The sequence below is a fragment of the Hippichthys cyanospilos genome, chromosome 2, assembly GCF_059441005.1.
Source record: "Hippichthys cyanospilos isolate Australia breed blue-spotted pipefish chromosome 2, RoL_Hcya_1.0, whole genome shotgun sequence".
Taxonomy (NCBI): domain Eukaryota; kingdom Metazoa; phylum Chordata; class Actinopteri; order Syngnathiformes; family Syngnathidae; genus Hippichthys; species Hippichthys cyanospilos.
Window position 1 is genome coordinate 17,639,471 of NC_142370.1, and position 17,313 is coordinate 17,656,783.

General features: G+C 40.1%; 1 protein-coding gene and 1 long non-coding RNA gene across 2 annotated transcripts; one reads left to right on the forward strand and one right to left on the reverse strand.

The window, feature by feature from the left end:
• Positions 1 to 2,655, reverse strand: LOC148427655 (uncharacterized). Its single transcript, XR_015864857.1, has 2 exons — positions 1,249 to 2,655; positions 1 to 828 (listed from the first exon to the last, which is right to left on the reverse strand). It is a non-coding gene; the product is annotated as an uncharacterized LOC148427655 (long non-coding RNA).
• Positions 2,656 to 3,534: 879 nt separating this feature from the next.
• On the forward strand, positions 3,535 to 14,714 carry stk35 (serine/threonine kinase 35). Its single transcript, XM_088408083.1, has 3 exons — positions 3,535 to 4,313; positions 6,136 to 6,930; positions 12,724 to 14,714. The coding sequence occupies exons 1-2, from the start codon at positions 3,767 to 3,769 to the stop codon at positions 6,876 to 6,878; spliced, it is 1,290 nt and encodes a 429-aa protein (XP_088264209.1). The 5' UTR covers positions 3,535 to 3,766; the 3' UTR covers positions 6,879 to 6,930; positions 12,724 to 14,714.
• Positions 14,715 to 17,313: the final 2,599 nt, after the last annotated feature.

Below are 17,313 nucleotides of genomic sequence, written 5' to 3' on the forward strand. Positions count from 1 at the left end.
TTAAAGCATTTACTTGTTTATTACAATACGTTATATGAGTACCTGATTATTCAAAAGGCATTTCAAAACAAAAACAAAAAAACACTTTTATCCAAACAACTTGCTGTTCTCTCTGTGGACACACACACACTTACACAACTTGCTTTTTTATGCATCAAGGAAAGTATTAAATTAAAATTAAACAATACAAAAGAAGACCCTGGTTAATATTACACCACATTTAAGTGTGTGTCAAGCCACGGCACATCTTGGAGTCACAGGGAAAAACATGTTCAGCTCTGGCTCATGTTACTGATGTTTTGTTGGGTTTCTTTGTCATGTGAATTTGTCAGTATAAATCTGTCAGTACTGTGTGCCGCGTATTTCTTTCCACGGTATATCTCTCCAATACAAGACGATTCGATAGGGTTGATGCACTGCATAATACATTCTATTCCAGTAAAAAAAAAACAACAACAACAACAAAAACCATTTTGTTGTCATGCGCCGTATGGTCTATATATTTTAGTATTGGGAATTCAAATCTATTTAGTGTGGTTACGTAATAGATATTTTACTATATCTGAGATGAAGATACTGTCACATAAAGACCCACAAAGGTTTTCTTGTGTCCTGAGCTCGGATCTTTATGATCTACAATGGAGCAGGCACTGACAACAATATCTACCTCAATTCACCATCAGCAGTATTGGCCTTCATGTTGCCGCGGTAACGCTTGACGTGGAGCGCTGGTTGAGTCAGAAACTGAAGTGTGTGTCCCTGAAACTTGTGAAAGATATTCATCCCGAAGCAAAATAATGGCTGTGCTGAGCTACGGCGCAAGAATATCTGCAGGCAGACAAACAAAGTTGCGCAAGGTCACAGCCATGTGCATGCATATGCGCGCCACACAGACGTACTCGTTCGGCAACAGCGCATGAATATCCTCCAGGTGATCATGACATCTCGCACGCCCACATACAAATAATTCATATGCACAACACAATTTAGCTGTAATTTAGCGAGAAGAACGTACACGTAGGAACTTGAATAAAAAAAAAAAAGATTTTACTTACTTACCTTCAAAAACAAACATTCCGAAAAGTGGTATATAACATGAAAAGTCGATGTCTAAATTATACCTGTGAACCTGTGGCAGGCACATGTACAGACGTTTTTAAGTTTAAGTTGTTCGGGCTAGACAAAGGGGCACCTAAAGGGTCAAAATCATACAATTAAGAAAAAAAGTGTTTGATACATTAAACTCACCTTTTTATGTCTGCTAACGCAATTTTCACAGGCCACCAAAGGTGGTGCAGGAAAGCTTCAGTGGATCTGGGAAAAAAAGAAAACACCACCAACAAACAATACACACCCCGTGTTGATCAAGTTGCAGGTTTTGTTTTGTTTTTTGTACATACAAAACATTGCTCTTCACACTTTGACCACAAGAGGTCAGAAATATGCCAGCTAAAAAATGTAACGTGGTAATAACAGAATGATTTCCACTGAACTGCTGATGTGGTAGCTTGTCGTTGAAATGCAGCTTCAAAGTGTAAGTCTTCGTGTTTAATTTAAACATATAAATATAGATAATAATATATAAATAATTTGAGAAATAAGATAAAATACTTATGTATAGTAAACATTCCTTCATTATTGAAATGATCCTTGCAGCTCCCATTCAAGCCATTCAGCCTAAAAGCAGCCATTTAATTGTTGTAGACCACTCGATAGGAACGCTATTGAAAAGCATCTTAAAAGACTTTGGTGGAAAAAAAGATGAATAACTAGTTCTACTTAATGCAGGTGCAGTTAAGAACATAAACACACAAAAATCAGTATGTCACGAAATAGAAGGCAAACTTCACAATTACTGGTGGAGCTCCATAACAGTCAATCTTAATATTTGTGTGGGAATATAGATCTAACAAATTATATCAGCCAGTGGTAATTTACGTTGCCCACATTAGATCTGTTGTAGCAAAAGAAAAATAATTCCTCTGGGGATTTAAAGCTTTGCTGGTCTAACTAATTTTCATAACGTGTGTATGTTTATGCAGTATAATCCCTCACCACTATTCATGATTTATCTCCAATTTTTTACTGTCTTTATACATTTAAAATCTTTGGTCGGCCTAAATGAATGGTGATGAATTGTGGCACTTAGCATTTGGTAGATCGAGCTGCAGTAAAATATGAGTAAACTGAAGTGACGACAATGCAATGCAGGGTGATGTGTCAAGACTCCCCTCACACATGCAATAATCCCCCTTAATTTGCAAATTGGCCTCCATGTCACACAGAAAGTGTTGCACAAGTATTCATTCGCTGCGAGTAACGTCGTAAATAAGTGTTAGCAAATAATAAGATACGGTTAGCGAGAAAATATTCTCGGTCTAGAAAAAGAGTCTGTGGAAAGAATACCTGTATGTTGAGCTCAAGAACATTTAATTAAACGTTAATTCTCAACATTTGTTATAAATGGTTCGGGGCAGCAACGCAGACTGTCGAAGAACTGCATCGTGGGAAAAAGGTGGTGCTTTTTTGACATTTGGGATTCTGCTGATTGCAGTGAGTTAGCTTGGACTAACAAATACATCATCTCTGCATGGCTACTGAGCAATGACAATAGAACGTCTGCTCTACACTTAGTCGGCCTGGTATGCCGGACAATGACAGCCCCACAGTTGTCGTGTTGGAATAAACCCCCTGCTGGTGAAAACAAAACACAGCAAAAGCCACACAACATTGCAGTCGACGATTTCAACACGTTTCATTCACTGTTCTATGACTTAACACAAATATATTCTAGCATTTCAACAACATACAGTAGCCTGCATGCTTTCTTCTGAGTTTCACATATCCGATCTTGACTCCTTGCGTTTGGTTGACTACTTTTCTATTAGACTATTAGACTCCGAAGTTCAATTATAATCCAATGTATGCTGTTTGAAGCGCACACATTCGTTCAGAGGGATGTTCAGAGTGAAAGGAGCGTGAATGTTGCTCCACTCGGGCAACTGTTGTAGGGATAAAGTAACAACCAGTATTTTTGACAAATACGTGGTGTTAAGATGTGTTTGCAAATGTAGAGCCTAAACCGTAAAAGTGAACCAAAAAAAACCAACTAATGGAAGTCGAATAAATCTCCTTAAATAAAACAACGTAGTATTTGTATTTCGTTAATACTGGTACGTTCTGTACCCAAGCAGGCAATGTTGTGAGGGGGCGGGGTCCTCATGCCTTTGCGCACGTGCTCCCCACCTCTCGTGTTTTCCCACGCGGCTGAGATTCAGCGTGCACAAAAAGGAAGAATGGGACCGCGGTTTTTAATGGCATTCACAGTTTGCCCCTATTCCAGCCGTCGTGACAACATTTGGACAAAACAGTTACGTCGGATATGCTCCATGTGGGTTCTATTTTCAAAACAAATTGTCTATCCCTGCTCATTATACCGGCAGAATCACTGCGAGTGTGTTAAGGATGATAAACCAATCCGCATCGGTCTCTAGTGCTACGTAGGCGACAAACCACGCCTCTTGTTCTATGCTCGCTGGAACATTTTTTTTTTAGAAGCCAAATTACTTAGCAGTTAGCCCACTCGGTAGGCTTCAATGACACTTTGCTGACTTCAATATTTACGGCATCGCGTTGACACCTTGTTCGATCCTACCTGAACGTTACAAGACGGGCGTGAAGGCGTCAAATTCGACGAGTTTGGAGTTAAAGTAATGAAATGGAAACACGCCCACCATCCGTGCTCATTTCATACAAAAATTAAATAATGGATGCTTGCGACGGGAAAAAGAAGAGAAAGGTGAGCGACGGCGTCGGTAGGCTGGTTTGCCGGGGCAATGCGGCCGGGAAGCCGAAGAGAGAGGCGGCGAAAGTGCTCCGCTCCCTCACGGTGGAGGACAATAACAACTACGCGGAACCCATGCAGGAAGAAGACGACGACGACGACGACTGTTTCTCCATTAGTTTCTTCCGGACAGGTCGGGCAGAGCCTACAGTACTGGCGCCGCTTGCGGTGCCGCCCCGATACACCCTGATACGGGAGGTAGGCCGGGGTAGCTACGGGGTGGTGTACGAGGCCGTAGTCCGGAAAACCGGAGCCAGGTTGGCCGTCAAAAGGCTCCAGTGCGACGCCCCGGAAAACGTCGAGTTGGCTTTGGCTGAGTTCTGGGCCCTGACCAGCCTGGAGAACCGGCACCAGAATGTGGTCCAACTGGAGGAGTGTGTCCTGCAGAGGAACGGCCTTGCCCAGAAGATGAGCCATGGCAACAAAAGGTCCAAACAGTACCTGAGGCTGGTGGAGACCTCACTGAAAGGTACACAAATCACTGGCTTATTTATTTATTCAGCGTTTTTTACGTGGAAACCTCCCCCCCTAAAGCTTTATTTCAAACAAAAGCTGCTAACTTATAATCAAACAACACAAATGAAGTATCGTATTTCAAACCCAAGTTCAGACGGAAGCCATATACAATAAATATTACTGTAAAGCAAATACTGTGTCTATTGGATCCAGCCATGTGTTAATGCACAATACACGAAGCATAGTCACAGTTTTTGAAGCAATAAGTTCCCTCTATGCATGTCATGTATGTACAGTGTACATAATGACCACAAAAAGAACACAGTGTCTCCCCCCAGCTCTGAGAAGAACACAGTGTACTTTGCAGCATGTTGACCCAATTCTATCGTTGAAGAGTTGTTTGATTCGTCACTGTCAGATAAAATTTAAATCATTTATTATATGTGGTATAGGTTGTAAGTTTACGTACTGACTGTTTGCAAGTTTGACCTATTTAGCACTGTGCTTTTGTCCTGTCTCGATGGCCCACAATTGCCATAGCTTTGCTTTAGCTTTAATAGTTAAGTTCTTAATTCAAGATGAGTGAATACTGACGCCAGATATCAATATTAGGCCAGTGCCGGCCTTATTTTCTTTTTCTTGGTATCGAATGCTCAGGCTGTTACCATTACCAAATTTGACTTTGAGTTAAGTCCTACTCAACACAAGTTGTTAATGTTGGCACAGTTTCAGTTATTGCTTTTTAGAGCCAACTTTTTTTCCCCTCTTACATTCTTGCGCTTACCATAGACCTATTAGAAAAGAGATTGATGTCACCTGGACTGCTCCGACACATTTTTATTTTCTTGGAATATTTATGATGTAAATAAGAAGCAAATTATGAAGTAGTGTAAAAAGTAGAGCCTGGCCTATCAATCGACCGGTTGATTAACCCGATATATGGATTATGGTCTTTGAAATGTCGGCCAGAAGTAATCGGCCAAATGATTTTTGCCAATTGTTTTAACTTCTTACATTTAGAACCTCCATTTACAGCAGTTGTACATTCAGTAGGTAATGATTTATAGCAGATGGACACACGTAACACTGATGTCATTATTTATTACACATAAATCGATACCCTAACCCTTGTATCCCTAATTGTAGCTCATTAAACTTGTTGATAAGGTCATTCTATGGAGCCGTCATTCAAAACGAAGCAAATTTTAATTTTTACAAGCAATGCTTAGGTGAGTAAAGCAATGAACTGCCCTGACTGTTGTTCCTTTACATACACCCTAAAGTCAGCTTTTGTGTAAAAAACAAAAAACAAACAGAAAAACAACAACAAAAAATACAATGCAAACATAGTGCAACATAAATGTATGAAATGACACATTCAACAACTAGTAACACACATATATGTATTAACAATTAATATCCTTATAACCGCATTAATTGCACCATGCAACGCATTCTGGGAACTCAAAAGAAACGTTTTTTTTTTTTTTTAAAGGACAATGTGTAAGATTTAGACAGTTTTTCATTAGAAATGAATAAATTAAATGGTTATAAATTTCCAAAATTTGCAAATGTGTTCTTAATGACCAACGATATTTTTAAATATAATCGTAGGTGTAGTTATCATTAAAGTATATTACATGAAGGGTGGCACTTCTCTGGAGGCGGCCATGGCTGTTATAGCTACAGACAATGCTTTTGAATGAAAAACGGTCTAAATCTTACACACTGTCCCTTTAAGCCTTGAAAGGATGGCTATACCTTCTTCACCTGATCATGCACTCTTTAGTACTTTACTGTATAATTGATATGGCTATGTTTTTCTACCTGTGCAGGGGAACGCATAATAGGTCAACCATCAGAGCCATGTTACCTCTGGTTTGTCATGGAGTTTTGTGAAGGTGGAGACCTCAATCAGTACATCTTGTCTCGTCGACCCGACCCCCAGACCAACAGGAGCTTTATGCGCCAGCTGACAAGCGCTGTGGCTTTCTTGCACAAGAACAACATTGTTCATAGAGATCTGAAGCCAGACAACATTCTAATCACACAGAAATCTGGCACAGCAGTTCTTAAAGTTGCTGACTTTGGCTTGAGTAAGGTTTGCGCAGCCATGACTTCTAAGAACGCTGAAGAGTTGCCCGCAGCAGGTGTTGACAGCAAAGGGAGCAACCAGAACAACATTGTCAACCTTAACAAGTTGTGGTTGTCGTCTGCTTGCGGGTCTGACTTCTACATGGCCCCCGAGGTGTGGGAGGGCCACTACACGGCTAAGGCGGACATCTTTGCCTTAGGTATCATCATCTGGGCAATGATCGAGCGCATCACTTTCATCGACGTTGAGTCCAAACGGGAGCTGCTGGGTACCTACATACGTCAAGGCTCAGAGATTGTGCCCGTTGGCGAGGCCCTGTTGGAAAACCCCAAGATGGTCCTCCACATTCCTCAGAAGGCCAGGAGCTCAATGTCGGAAGGGGTGAAGAAGCTCCTCCAGGAAATGCTTGCATTCAACCCTCAGGAGCGGCCCGACGCCTGTCAGCTGGAGGTGCTGATGGACCGGGTCACGTGTGCCGCATGAGCGCCTCAGCTTCCCCTCGGACTAGTCAAAGAAGGGACCTCTATTTTTCCAGGTAAGATCATCACTCTCACCAACATTCTTTTTGTCACTTTTAACGATCAAGTATTGTCCTTGCAACTTATTTGGCTCTACAGCACAAAATTTGTTTTGGTTAGTTTTGTTTTAGTTTTGTTCATTTTTGTTCTATGCAGCCCCTTTAGTCTTATTGTGGAACATCAATTACGCAAGAATTTTCACCCTGTTTTAGTTATTTCAGCGGGCGGCCCTTTTGCCTTTTGCTGTCAACAGAAAATGCATCACGATTTCTCAGGGCTCAGTTAACGACCAATCCTGGCTCAACTTTCTAACGTCACATGACTAAACGTAGACAAGGGCTGATCCTTGTTTGATTATAACAAGATATGTTGGGGGGGTTACTTCCCTGTAAAGATAATAATGTTTCTTGTTGACCCCCAAAACACACCATGAGCATTAAGCTATACATTTTTTTACTGTCCATTCTATTACAACATGTAAAGCAAAATGAAAATCTGAAACGTTTGCTATGAATGATGTGCTGGCTGGTCCCTCTGCTTCATGGTTTGAACAAGTGGATCTGTTGAATCTGTCGGTCTGTGCTGGTTTAAAACTTCTGGATCAGACAAGCTTTTGTTCTGTCAATAAGCTTGTCCTCATTGTTGGTTATGTGAGTGTTGGACAACCTCCAACACCTGCAGAATTAGCTGCAGTTCCTCTCATGAGAGCTGCAGCTCCACTGATACAGCAAAACTGATTTGTGATTCATAACTTCAAATACTCAAACTGCAGGGTTTAGTACCAGTTTAAGAAAATGAGTGTTTTGTATTTTCAGCATCAGTATGCTATGACTGTTGTTAGCACTGGGTTTGGGTTCAGTATCATCATCAGAAGCTGACCTGACGAGAGTCACACAAAACTTTTTAAAACCCTGCAGTACAGTAGGTACTATCGATAGATGCTAGCTTTGTTTGCTGTACACAGAGGAGGAGTAGCTAGTGAAGTGATGCGATGCAGTGATACTTAAAATTGCCACAACACTACTGGCCTAAAGGAAATTTTGATCCTTGCAAACCAAGTTTATATTACAGTAAAACTGCTAAACCTGCTTTGAGTTAGCCTCATCAAGCACTTCCTTAGCAGGGGCCTACAACTGTTCTGTTAATAAACCTTGTTCCTTTATCCTCTGCAATAAAACATGGACTTTCCTTTGCTTGAAAATACATTTCAAAATCAACTTGCAAAAGATGCAATTTACTCATACAAAAAAAAAAAAATACTGCATTACCAAAGCAATGAAGAAGGGCTAGCAGATGGGTACGAACTGATCCCGAGTGTTAATGGCTGGGCTTTCACCACATGCTCTATTCTTGTGTGTTTGTGTATCCATGTGTGTTCATTTTATTTTGCAGGGTTTCAGGTAGAAAAAAAAATCTTTTTTTTTTGGGTAGTGATATTTTTTTTTCGTAAGTCATTTGAGGGATTTGCTCTTTAATTGGTGTTTTTTTTTTTTTTTACATATGTCAAGCGGGCTCTTTGCAAGTACATGTAAAATCTTTTTTTTTCTACAAGCTTCTACAAAATGTTATTGAGAAAGTTGGGTGCATGGCTTTCCAAATTAAAATCTAAGTGGCAGTTTAACCGCTAGAAAAAAAAAACCCCACACACATTCATATAATATAGAATACATTATATATATAATACCCTAGCTCTCAGATCATGCCACAAAACCCATCGAACCCCTCATTGTAAAAAGCCTTATGACATAACACTTCACAACACAACCGTCTGTGTCATTCCTGATGCACTTTGAGCACGCCATTGTGTGCTAGAATCTAGCAACTTCAGATTAGTTCCCTCGCAGTATGATGAGAAAGCATGTTATGCAACGGGCCTTGCATGGCTGCAACTGGTTCACTCAGAAACATGTCATCAGCGCAAAAGGGATTAGGACTGGAAATGTCAATGGAGGGAGGTCAGATGTTTATGCTGCCCAGTGGTATTTATGTCACATGTAGGTTAACTCAGGCTATAGGTGACGGTACATACTGTAGACCTTTTATATATCAGTAATGGGATTTGAAGAATGCAACGGAATGCAACATTTAATGACAGTATGTCCAAACAACATCATTAATTTGCACTTTCCAGTCCGGTTTAGCTGTTTAGAGTTATTGTGGATAATTTTCTCTGGAAACACTTATTACGTTGTCTGCTAATCTGCTGTTCAAAGTTGGATGCACTGCTATTTATTCCAGCCAGACCTCTTTGAAAAGTCTACGCAATCACCCAAGCACTTAATTCTGGAGTTTCACAATACTTTTTAATTTTAGGTTGGTTTAATCATTTGCATGGCTTCTTCTGTTTATTACTCTTTGTCATCTCTTGATGTAAATGATATTTCTAAGAAGTGTAGCATATTCACTGCCATAGAAGCGATGATTACTGACTTAATTTCGACTCCACGACGTGTTTAGCTGGACTAGCTCGGCACTTGAAGCCTAAGTAGCACCAAGTTTGCTTTAACCTCGTGCTAACTGCGTGCTGGTGACATAAACGAGTGGTGCTACGTTACTGCGTTTGCATCCAGCCTAGCGAAGCTTATTTGGACCGTAAGATAAACTTAAAAATATGTGATTCTCAGTTTTGATATTCAGCGTATTTTAATGAGGTGCAAAATTCTGATTCAGCCCCACCAGTGACAGCCTCCCTCATTATTGCAAAGCTTAAGAAGGCAGTGTCTGGAACATTTTGTGCCCTCGCTGCCTGCCAGCCGTATGGCTTCTCTGCAAGCCTGGCCAGGGCCACTTTTAAGCCCTTAGCCATGTCCACTTACATACATTGTTGCCCTTACTTGGGAATCCTCTTTTTTTTTCTCTGACAGCAGTATTAAAATTTGCCACTTTCAGATGATCTGTCTTTTGTATGTATGAAATGATAGGCTGTTTACGGCATTTTTCACCTTTGGAAAGCATTCTTACACCATCTGGTCACCATACCACTAAACCGCATGCAGTTTAATAAGGGCAGGACAGCAGGTTTTTTTTGTCTACAGGAAATTAAGTTGTTTTGACAAGTGCTTGAAGGCATACACGAAAACACACTATTTTGTAACAACGCTATCAGTCAGGGTGGTTGTTGCATCAAGACTGAGAAATGTCTCATAAAAACACAACTACATTTGCAAGGTTTTGGGGGTATATGTGATGACTCCATTGACAATTATGCAGCAATACAACACAATATGGATTATATTGCCTCTGTTGCTTAGATTTTTAAGGTTGAAAAAAAGTATTTCCTTATGTGTCCAACTTGATTTGCACGAAGAAAATTGTCACAATTGAATGCATTATGTTTATTAATAAAATACAATTTGCGAAAAGTAAATCAACTACAAGTCATTTCCGCTGACTTGCTGTTGTCTCATGTACAAACTGTCACTAGATTTTTCAATACCCTTGTGATACTATCGCTTTACCTCTGTTACAGCTGCCATATATATTTGTGGTGGCCGTGATGGCTCTTATTGCCTGTAAGTTCATAACACTATGCTAATCTCTCGCACGGTCATGTACTTGGTGTCTTCTGTTTTTAACCACATGGAGTACTCATGCAGACAAAAATCATTTTCACATATGAATTATAAATTAGAAAAAGGTGTGGTCACCATCTGTTGTAAAGCACATTAAGATGTCTGTATCCTCAAGAAAATTTGCTGATTGTACGTGTGACTGCTTCACACGAACGGAAAAGTCAATGAAATCGATTTTAAAGTTGACATTTGTTCACATTCGTGCTCTAAGCAATGCCATGTTTACATGAAGCATTAGTGCGGTTTTTATGAATCAGTCACCAAAAACAAGTGCATACCTTGGGTAAACAAGTGCACACCTTGGGAAGGAAGGTGTTAATAATCTGGCACAGGGAGCATGGTAAACAGAGAGTTAAATTTGGATAGCATCCTGCCAGTGCGTGTTTTAAAGATGAACATGCACCAATGAACTTGTCTGCATGAGTGAAGAGAGAGCCCAATCAAGCAGGAGGTACAGTTCACAATAGTAGGAGTTAAGTTGATGCTGATCAGGATAAGCAGTATAGACAAAGTGAATGGTAGAGATGAATGTATGTCATGCAAGGCTTGCTTTGGGCCAACATTATGTCAGGATTCCTGTTGAAAAAGTAATAGGCATCTTTGCCGTCACGCACCTCCACTTACATAAGAGAGAATTTAACGAGAACGGCATCCATGAAGAATGTGTGTTTTTTTTTTAAACATGCCACACCCCCACAAATACACCCTGAGCTTGTTAAAAAAAAAAAAAACAGGCCATCCAGTAATCGCTCCAGTAAAGTCCCCCAGTGTCTTGGCCCTACAGGAAACCAGCCCCCGCCACTTACTCCTAAATACCAGTCACCACAGGTTTGCACACTGTTGACTTTTCAGATTATGCAACAGCAAATAGCTGATGGTTGACTTCATCATCCCCAGAATTTGAAGCGTTGACGTTTGACAAGTTTTCTATGTTTTTCTGAAATACACATTAGATTTTGGTTTCGTTTCGTAGCTGCCAAACGTACACACGTCGGTCGTAGTGTCAAGTCTGACCTGTGATAGGCAGCATGGTACTAGCGGGCATTGCCAGTATGCGTAGACCCAGCCTTCGGTAACTTTTTGAATGGTGCTTTTTGTTTACAGCAATCGAAAAGCTCCACCTTAGCACTGACATAACCACTTTCCATGTCCCTGCACAGTCCATCATCACCAAGATGCGCGTGTGCTGCTAAACTGACCCACTTGTGTTCAGGCCATGTGCTGCTGAGTTATGCAACCTGAAAGAGGAACACACCACTGGCAGTCTGAGCTGTGGCCTGCTAGCTGCTGTCTTATTCTTAGAGCGCTCAACAGAAAACATTAGATCAAGCAGTCAAACCTGTTTTTTCCATTGTCTTTGATTAGGATTGATGTTATTGCTATACAGTACAAGTGCAGAGTTTGCGTTCATTTCAATTTGGAAATGTATTTGATGGCCATAGAACTCATTTTAAAAAATATTCAGTCATCCTACAACAAAAAACTTCATCACTTAAAGCGGAAGTTGAGGTAAAAATTTCCATTTCTATGTCTTCTGTGTGGACCCAGTAGTCTAAAAACGCGATTCAGATTACTATTGCACGTTTGGAATATTAATTAAGAAGTCAAATCCAGCTGGTATACGTCAAAGTGGGCGGCCATTTTGTCACTCGCTGTCGATTTGAAAATGACATCGCAGTTGCGCAGGTTATGGCCAGCTTGCTAATGTCACGTGACCAAACTCGGGAAAACAGGCGAGCCGTGATTCGTCATACCCTGAGCGTTGAGCAACTCTGTCATTTTTAATTGACAGCAAGCGAAATATTGGCCCCCAGGGGGTGGATTTTGCTGCCATATTTCAAGACATATTGTTTGAGAAATAACTTGTATCTTTACCTGAGTTTTCTTCGCATGATGTCTCATAATTGCATAGAAAGATATACATTCAGCCGCAATATGTTTTTACCTTTGAATTATTGGGGCATTTTGTGGCTTATTTCGGGAAATGGTAAACCAGTGTTTTTGCACCAGTCCCCGATCAGCTCAAAACCATATAACTGATCCCAATGCACCCAGTGCAGAAAAAGAAAGTCCATCACCTTTCACGTTTGGTCAAATTGTCGTGTCAGAAATAGTCTTATTGAGAACTTGAACTTTTATCCATCTCATTCTTGAGACACTCTGCCCATGTCAGAGACATGACCACTCATATAAACAGTAGCTCCTCATGTTAACCATCATTATCTTCTGTTTCTGCAGATTTTGTTTACCGTACGGATGTGGACTCTTGACAGAGAAAGGGAATCCAACGATGCGAAACTGTGAAAAACACAGCACCTTTATTTTGTCCTGATGTGGTCAGCTTCCTCGGTCGGGGACCAGTATGCACCAACTGTCTTCAAACACCACCCATAATAAAACATTTTCATATGTAGCTGTTGTTTTCTTCCTTCTAGGCTTTTTTTATGTGAAACCCAGCATTAGCACAGGTAATCTACGTTCTGGGATGACCCGTGTCCTGTGGTGGCAGCTTTGTTTCTTTAGTGAGTAGCCGATGCTATCAGATTCCCAATGATGTGCCTTAAACAGGTTCTTCTAACACCGTAACACAGTCACATTCTGAGTTCTCTTCACCCGGCTTTTCCACATGGATAGGGGAGTAGGCTGTAAGTGAATGAATGGATAAGTAATTCAGCATATGAGCACTGTGGAGCAGGGGGGATCAATCTGTCTTATCAACAGTGGTAGATCCCATGCCATTGTGTGACATGCAAAACATCAAAACAAACAAATAAAAAAAACAGGAAAGCCAACTGCTGATCCGCATATGTAAAAGCAATTCCCGATATAGCCGCGGTAAAATAATTACAATGCCTAGTTCCTAATTATTAAAGCAATAAAAGTAGTTTTACTAACAGTGATGCATTGATCAATACATTGTAAGACTATCTTGTGTGGTTTTAGGCTCATGTAGTCACTAGCTGATCTTTGGGAGCTGCTGATATTACTTATGCCAATAAACGTGCATTGTACTCACTTGTGGTTTTGAGCTGTATTGGCAGTGCATAGCTCACCAGTAGTGTTCTGCGACGTGTCACCCAACCACATACAAAAATTAGACTCCGGGAGGTTGGCTGAAAAGATCTATTTTTCAAGCAGATTTTTGCGCAACAAACATTTGGGGATCCCTGCTGTAGAGGAAAATTTGAGTCTGCAAGCTCTGAAGAGCTCAGCCAATCCTTCACTTTCCAATGTGCATCTGACCAAAGCATGACGTAGCATTTCAGTTCAGTCACCGTGCAGTAGTGTTGGACTTCAATACTGTATATGAGCCTTTGTGGTGTGGAGCTACCTCATTAGCAACACTCTTTACCTTTTCACCCAGTTAGTTTAAAACCACCTCAGGTTCTTGGCACGTTAGTCAATATTAAACAAGCATATGACTAGTTTTCTTGTACAGATTGAGCTTAGCGATACTTTAGAGCTCACTAACATCTTTATTGACGTCAACACAGTCACCTCATTGTAAGCTAGTTCCTACAAGGTATTGTTCGTGCATAGGTTACCTAATGGTAAGACAATCTCCAAAACAAAATCTTTCTCTTAGGGCAGTTCGCAAGCAATATGTAACAAAGTATGATCACGCTCCATGAATTAGTTCAAAGTCAATCAAATCAATCGGATTACTCTTGGAATTACTTAAATTATTAATTGTAATCTTCCACATCCAGTGAAGATAAAACAAAGACATTCGATTGTTGGACTTTTATAAGAATGTCATTTGAGACGTTTGTTTTCAACAATGTAAAAAGTCCAAATATTACTTTTATTGCAATACAGCAATGTTGAGAAATGTAGGGGGGAAACTACATGTTTTTACATTAATCTTTTTTTTTTTTTTTTTTTTGCGGTTGATGCACTGCTCAAGTGTGACAGGGGGTCCTGAAAATCTTAAACTTGAATTTAAAATTCTGTTTCATTCAGGTTCACTTGAAAAAAATAAAACCTCACACTATGCAAAATGTTTCACATTCAATGGGAACAATTCACAGATGCTGTTGTATGAAATATGTATGAACTATGTGCATTTTCCCCACCGTGTACTGAAATGTGTGTTTTTTAAATACAGTACATTCAAGTGTTTTTACTGAAATTGATGGGAGCCGTTTACTGTAGATGTTTGTGCTTTTTGTTTTCCTGTAAATATACGTGGCAAGGTTTCTTGAAATAAAGATTACAAGTTGTCTAGATGTCGCTTTTATATTCCTGTGTAACTGTCTTCAGGGTGGTCTAAACCCTGCCAAAGAGCAAAGCTGAGAACAGGTCAGGTGCTCTTGAGCGAAACACTTAGTGTAAAGCTTCAACCGCTCCTCTGTGAGCTCTCCTGGTCCACTATTTGGACACTGGACCTGGCCTCTTGCATTCACCATCATGGTAGCATCAGTATACATGGATGAGACTACGCTAATCCTAATCCACAAGCCTTTAATCCACTGTGAGAATATTCTGTGGGAAGAAAGTGCGTCATTGAGACCTGTCCTGGATCATGACCTCAATTGTGACGTTTACCCGCTCGTCCATACTAAAACCATGACCCAGCATAGATCCCAGGTCAAGAGTTTCCTGCCTTTGACCTGTGCGCTGTTTGTGACAAGTTGTTGGCTTTGTAGTGGCCTGTGGACTAATGCATTGGTTCTCAACCCTTTTTCAACAAAGTACCCCCTGTGAAATATGTTTTCAGCCAACTACCCCATAAGCAGTGCAAAGCATTTTTGGGTGAAAAAAAAACAAAAAACGACTTAAAACATGCCTTCGGCGTTTGATTTATTAAACTTAAGAACCTTTCAAACTTCATTTGCATTGGTCTACAAAAACCAACCAACAAAAAGAAATAAATTAACAAATATTTGTTCACAAAAATAATCAACATAAAATGTCAGACCTGTTGTCAAAAACAAATATTTTCCACAAAAAAAAATCAACACAAAGTGTCTGACTTTTTCTCAAAAACAAATAATTATAAACGTTTGCAAACAATAAAATATTAACCAGAGCATCATATTTGGGGATTACAGTAGAGATATGTTCACAAAATGAATCATTAATTATGATGAAATATTTGTCTATAAGAATAATTTTATATATAAAATATATATTTAGTACAATTCAACTTAAAATGGAATCAACTTTTACTATGGTTATTATAATTATTATAGTTATGATAATTATATTTATATCTAAATCACATTCCAAAAACCTATGTGGTCTTTTAAGGTTTATGTGGTATATTGGATCCTCCCTCTACCATACTCCAGTCCTCAAGGGCAGGCATCCTGCATTGTTTTCCAGGCTTCTCCCTCAAACCAACCTGATTTCAATTGTCAGTTCATCAGGAAGCTCTGCAGGAACTTCAAAAATGATCTTAATCATTTGAGTCAGGTGTGTTTGAGAGCTGCATCAAAAACATGCAGGATTCCTCACCAACTGGAGTTTGACACCTATGCTTGTACCTGGGTCTATTTGCTAGTGTGATTGGTGTTTTGTCTTTGTGTGCCCTGCGATTGAATGGCAACGAGTTCGGAGTGTACGCTGCCTACAGTCCATTGACAGCTGGGATAACCTCCAGCACGCCCGTGACCCTGTGAGGAAAAGCGGTTAACATTCTGGATGTATGGCTTATTTTAAGAAGTACGTTATTAAGGAAACGGGATGCCAAAAGAATGCGCACGCTTGCAAAACCGGTTTTAAGTTTTACAAAGAAACAAAACATGACACAATAATGCGTGGATGCACAATAACGACATTAACCGAATGTAATGGTTTATTCGTACTGAGCCACTCACGAGTTTTTCAAATGTCTATCTTAGTCTTGCAATACACGAATCCGACATTGGCTATAAAATAATTATATTTTCCAAAACGGATGCAACATTGACCGATCAAAAAAAAAAAGGTGCGAGGCAGTGAAATACCGTATTCGCCTTTGTGTGAGTTACCCGGAACACAATGTCCGAGCCTGCCAGCTGTTGACTGTTTGGGATTAAAGCGCCTTTTATGGAGCAGTGCTGCCCCCTGCAGATCATCCTCATCCTCAACACCATCATCATCATCATCATCAGTAAAATAAACCAATTACATATTTGGTCAAACAAAAGTACCCTGTGTGATACATTGTATTACAGTTTAAGACAACGGATATAACAAGAGTCTTCGTAATGCGATTTTGGTGATCTTTTTCTCACACTCAAAGACTCAAAAGAAATAATTTGTACTTTAACATGTCTTACAACTTGTATGTGCACCTGTGACAGGTGACAAAGTTGAAAGAATTCTGTATAATGCATGTTCAGATGCTTGAATCCATCATTTTCTGAGTGCATCCTCCACCACCACACAATGGACTCTTCCCGTTTGCAGATCAACAAGGCATTTTCTATATAAATGGAAAGATAACAGTCTCCCTTCTCTAATCCATCACACATTAAACCTAATCTCCTAGCAAATAAAATGAGATTTTCTATCCACCTGCATTGATGGCGAGTCTTTCTGATTTAGGATATGGCTCATCTCTGCAGTTCTCAAACAGTTCTCAGTGCAGCCTCTGCATTTACTTTCAGCAGAGGGATAGATGATGAATCGATCACAGGAAATGAAGTGAGGGCGCGGCTTTTGAATGGATTCCATTCTAATGTAAGGTCTTATCCAGGGATCTCATGTCTGATCCTACAGACCATCTGAAGTGTCATATCTCAACGAGTGGAATGCCTCCTTGGATGCAAAGCTTTTCTTTACACACTTCCTTGTTCCAAGGGGTTTATTTGGATTAAGGCAATAAAACTCACTGCATTT

Bases quoted from the DNA above. Each gene is read 5' to 3' on its own strand.
- stk35 (XM_088408083.1), top strand. From the start codon at position 3,767: ATGGATGCTTGCGACGGGAAAAAGAAGAGAAAGGTGAGCGACGGCGTC. The intron at 4,314-6,135 runs GTACACAAATCA...CTACCTGTGCAG, and splicing joins GGTGGAGACCTCACTGAAAG to GGGAACGCATAATAGGTCAA.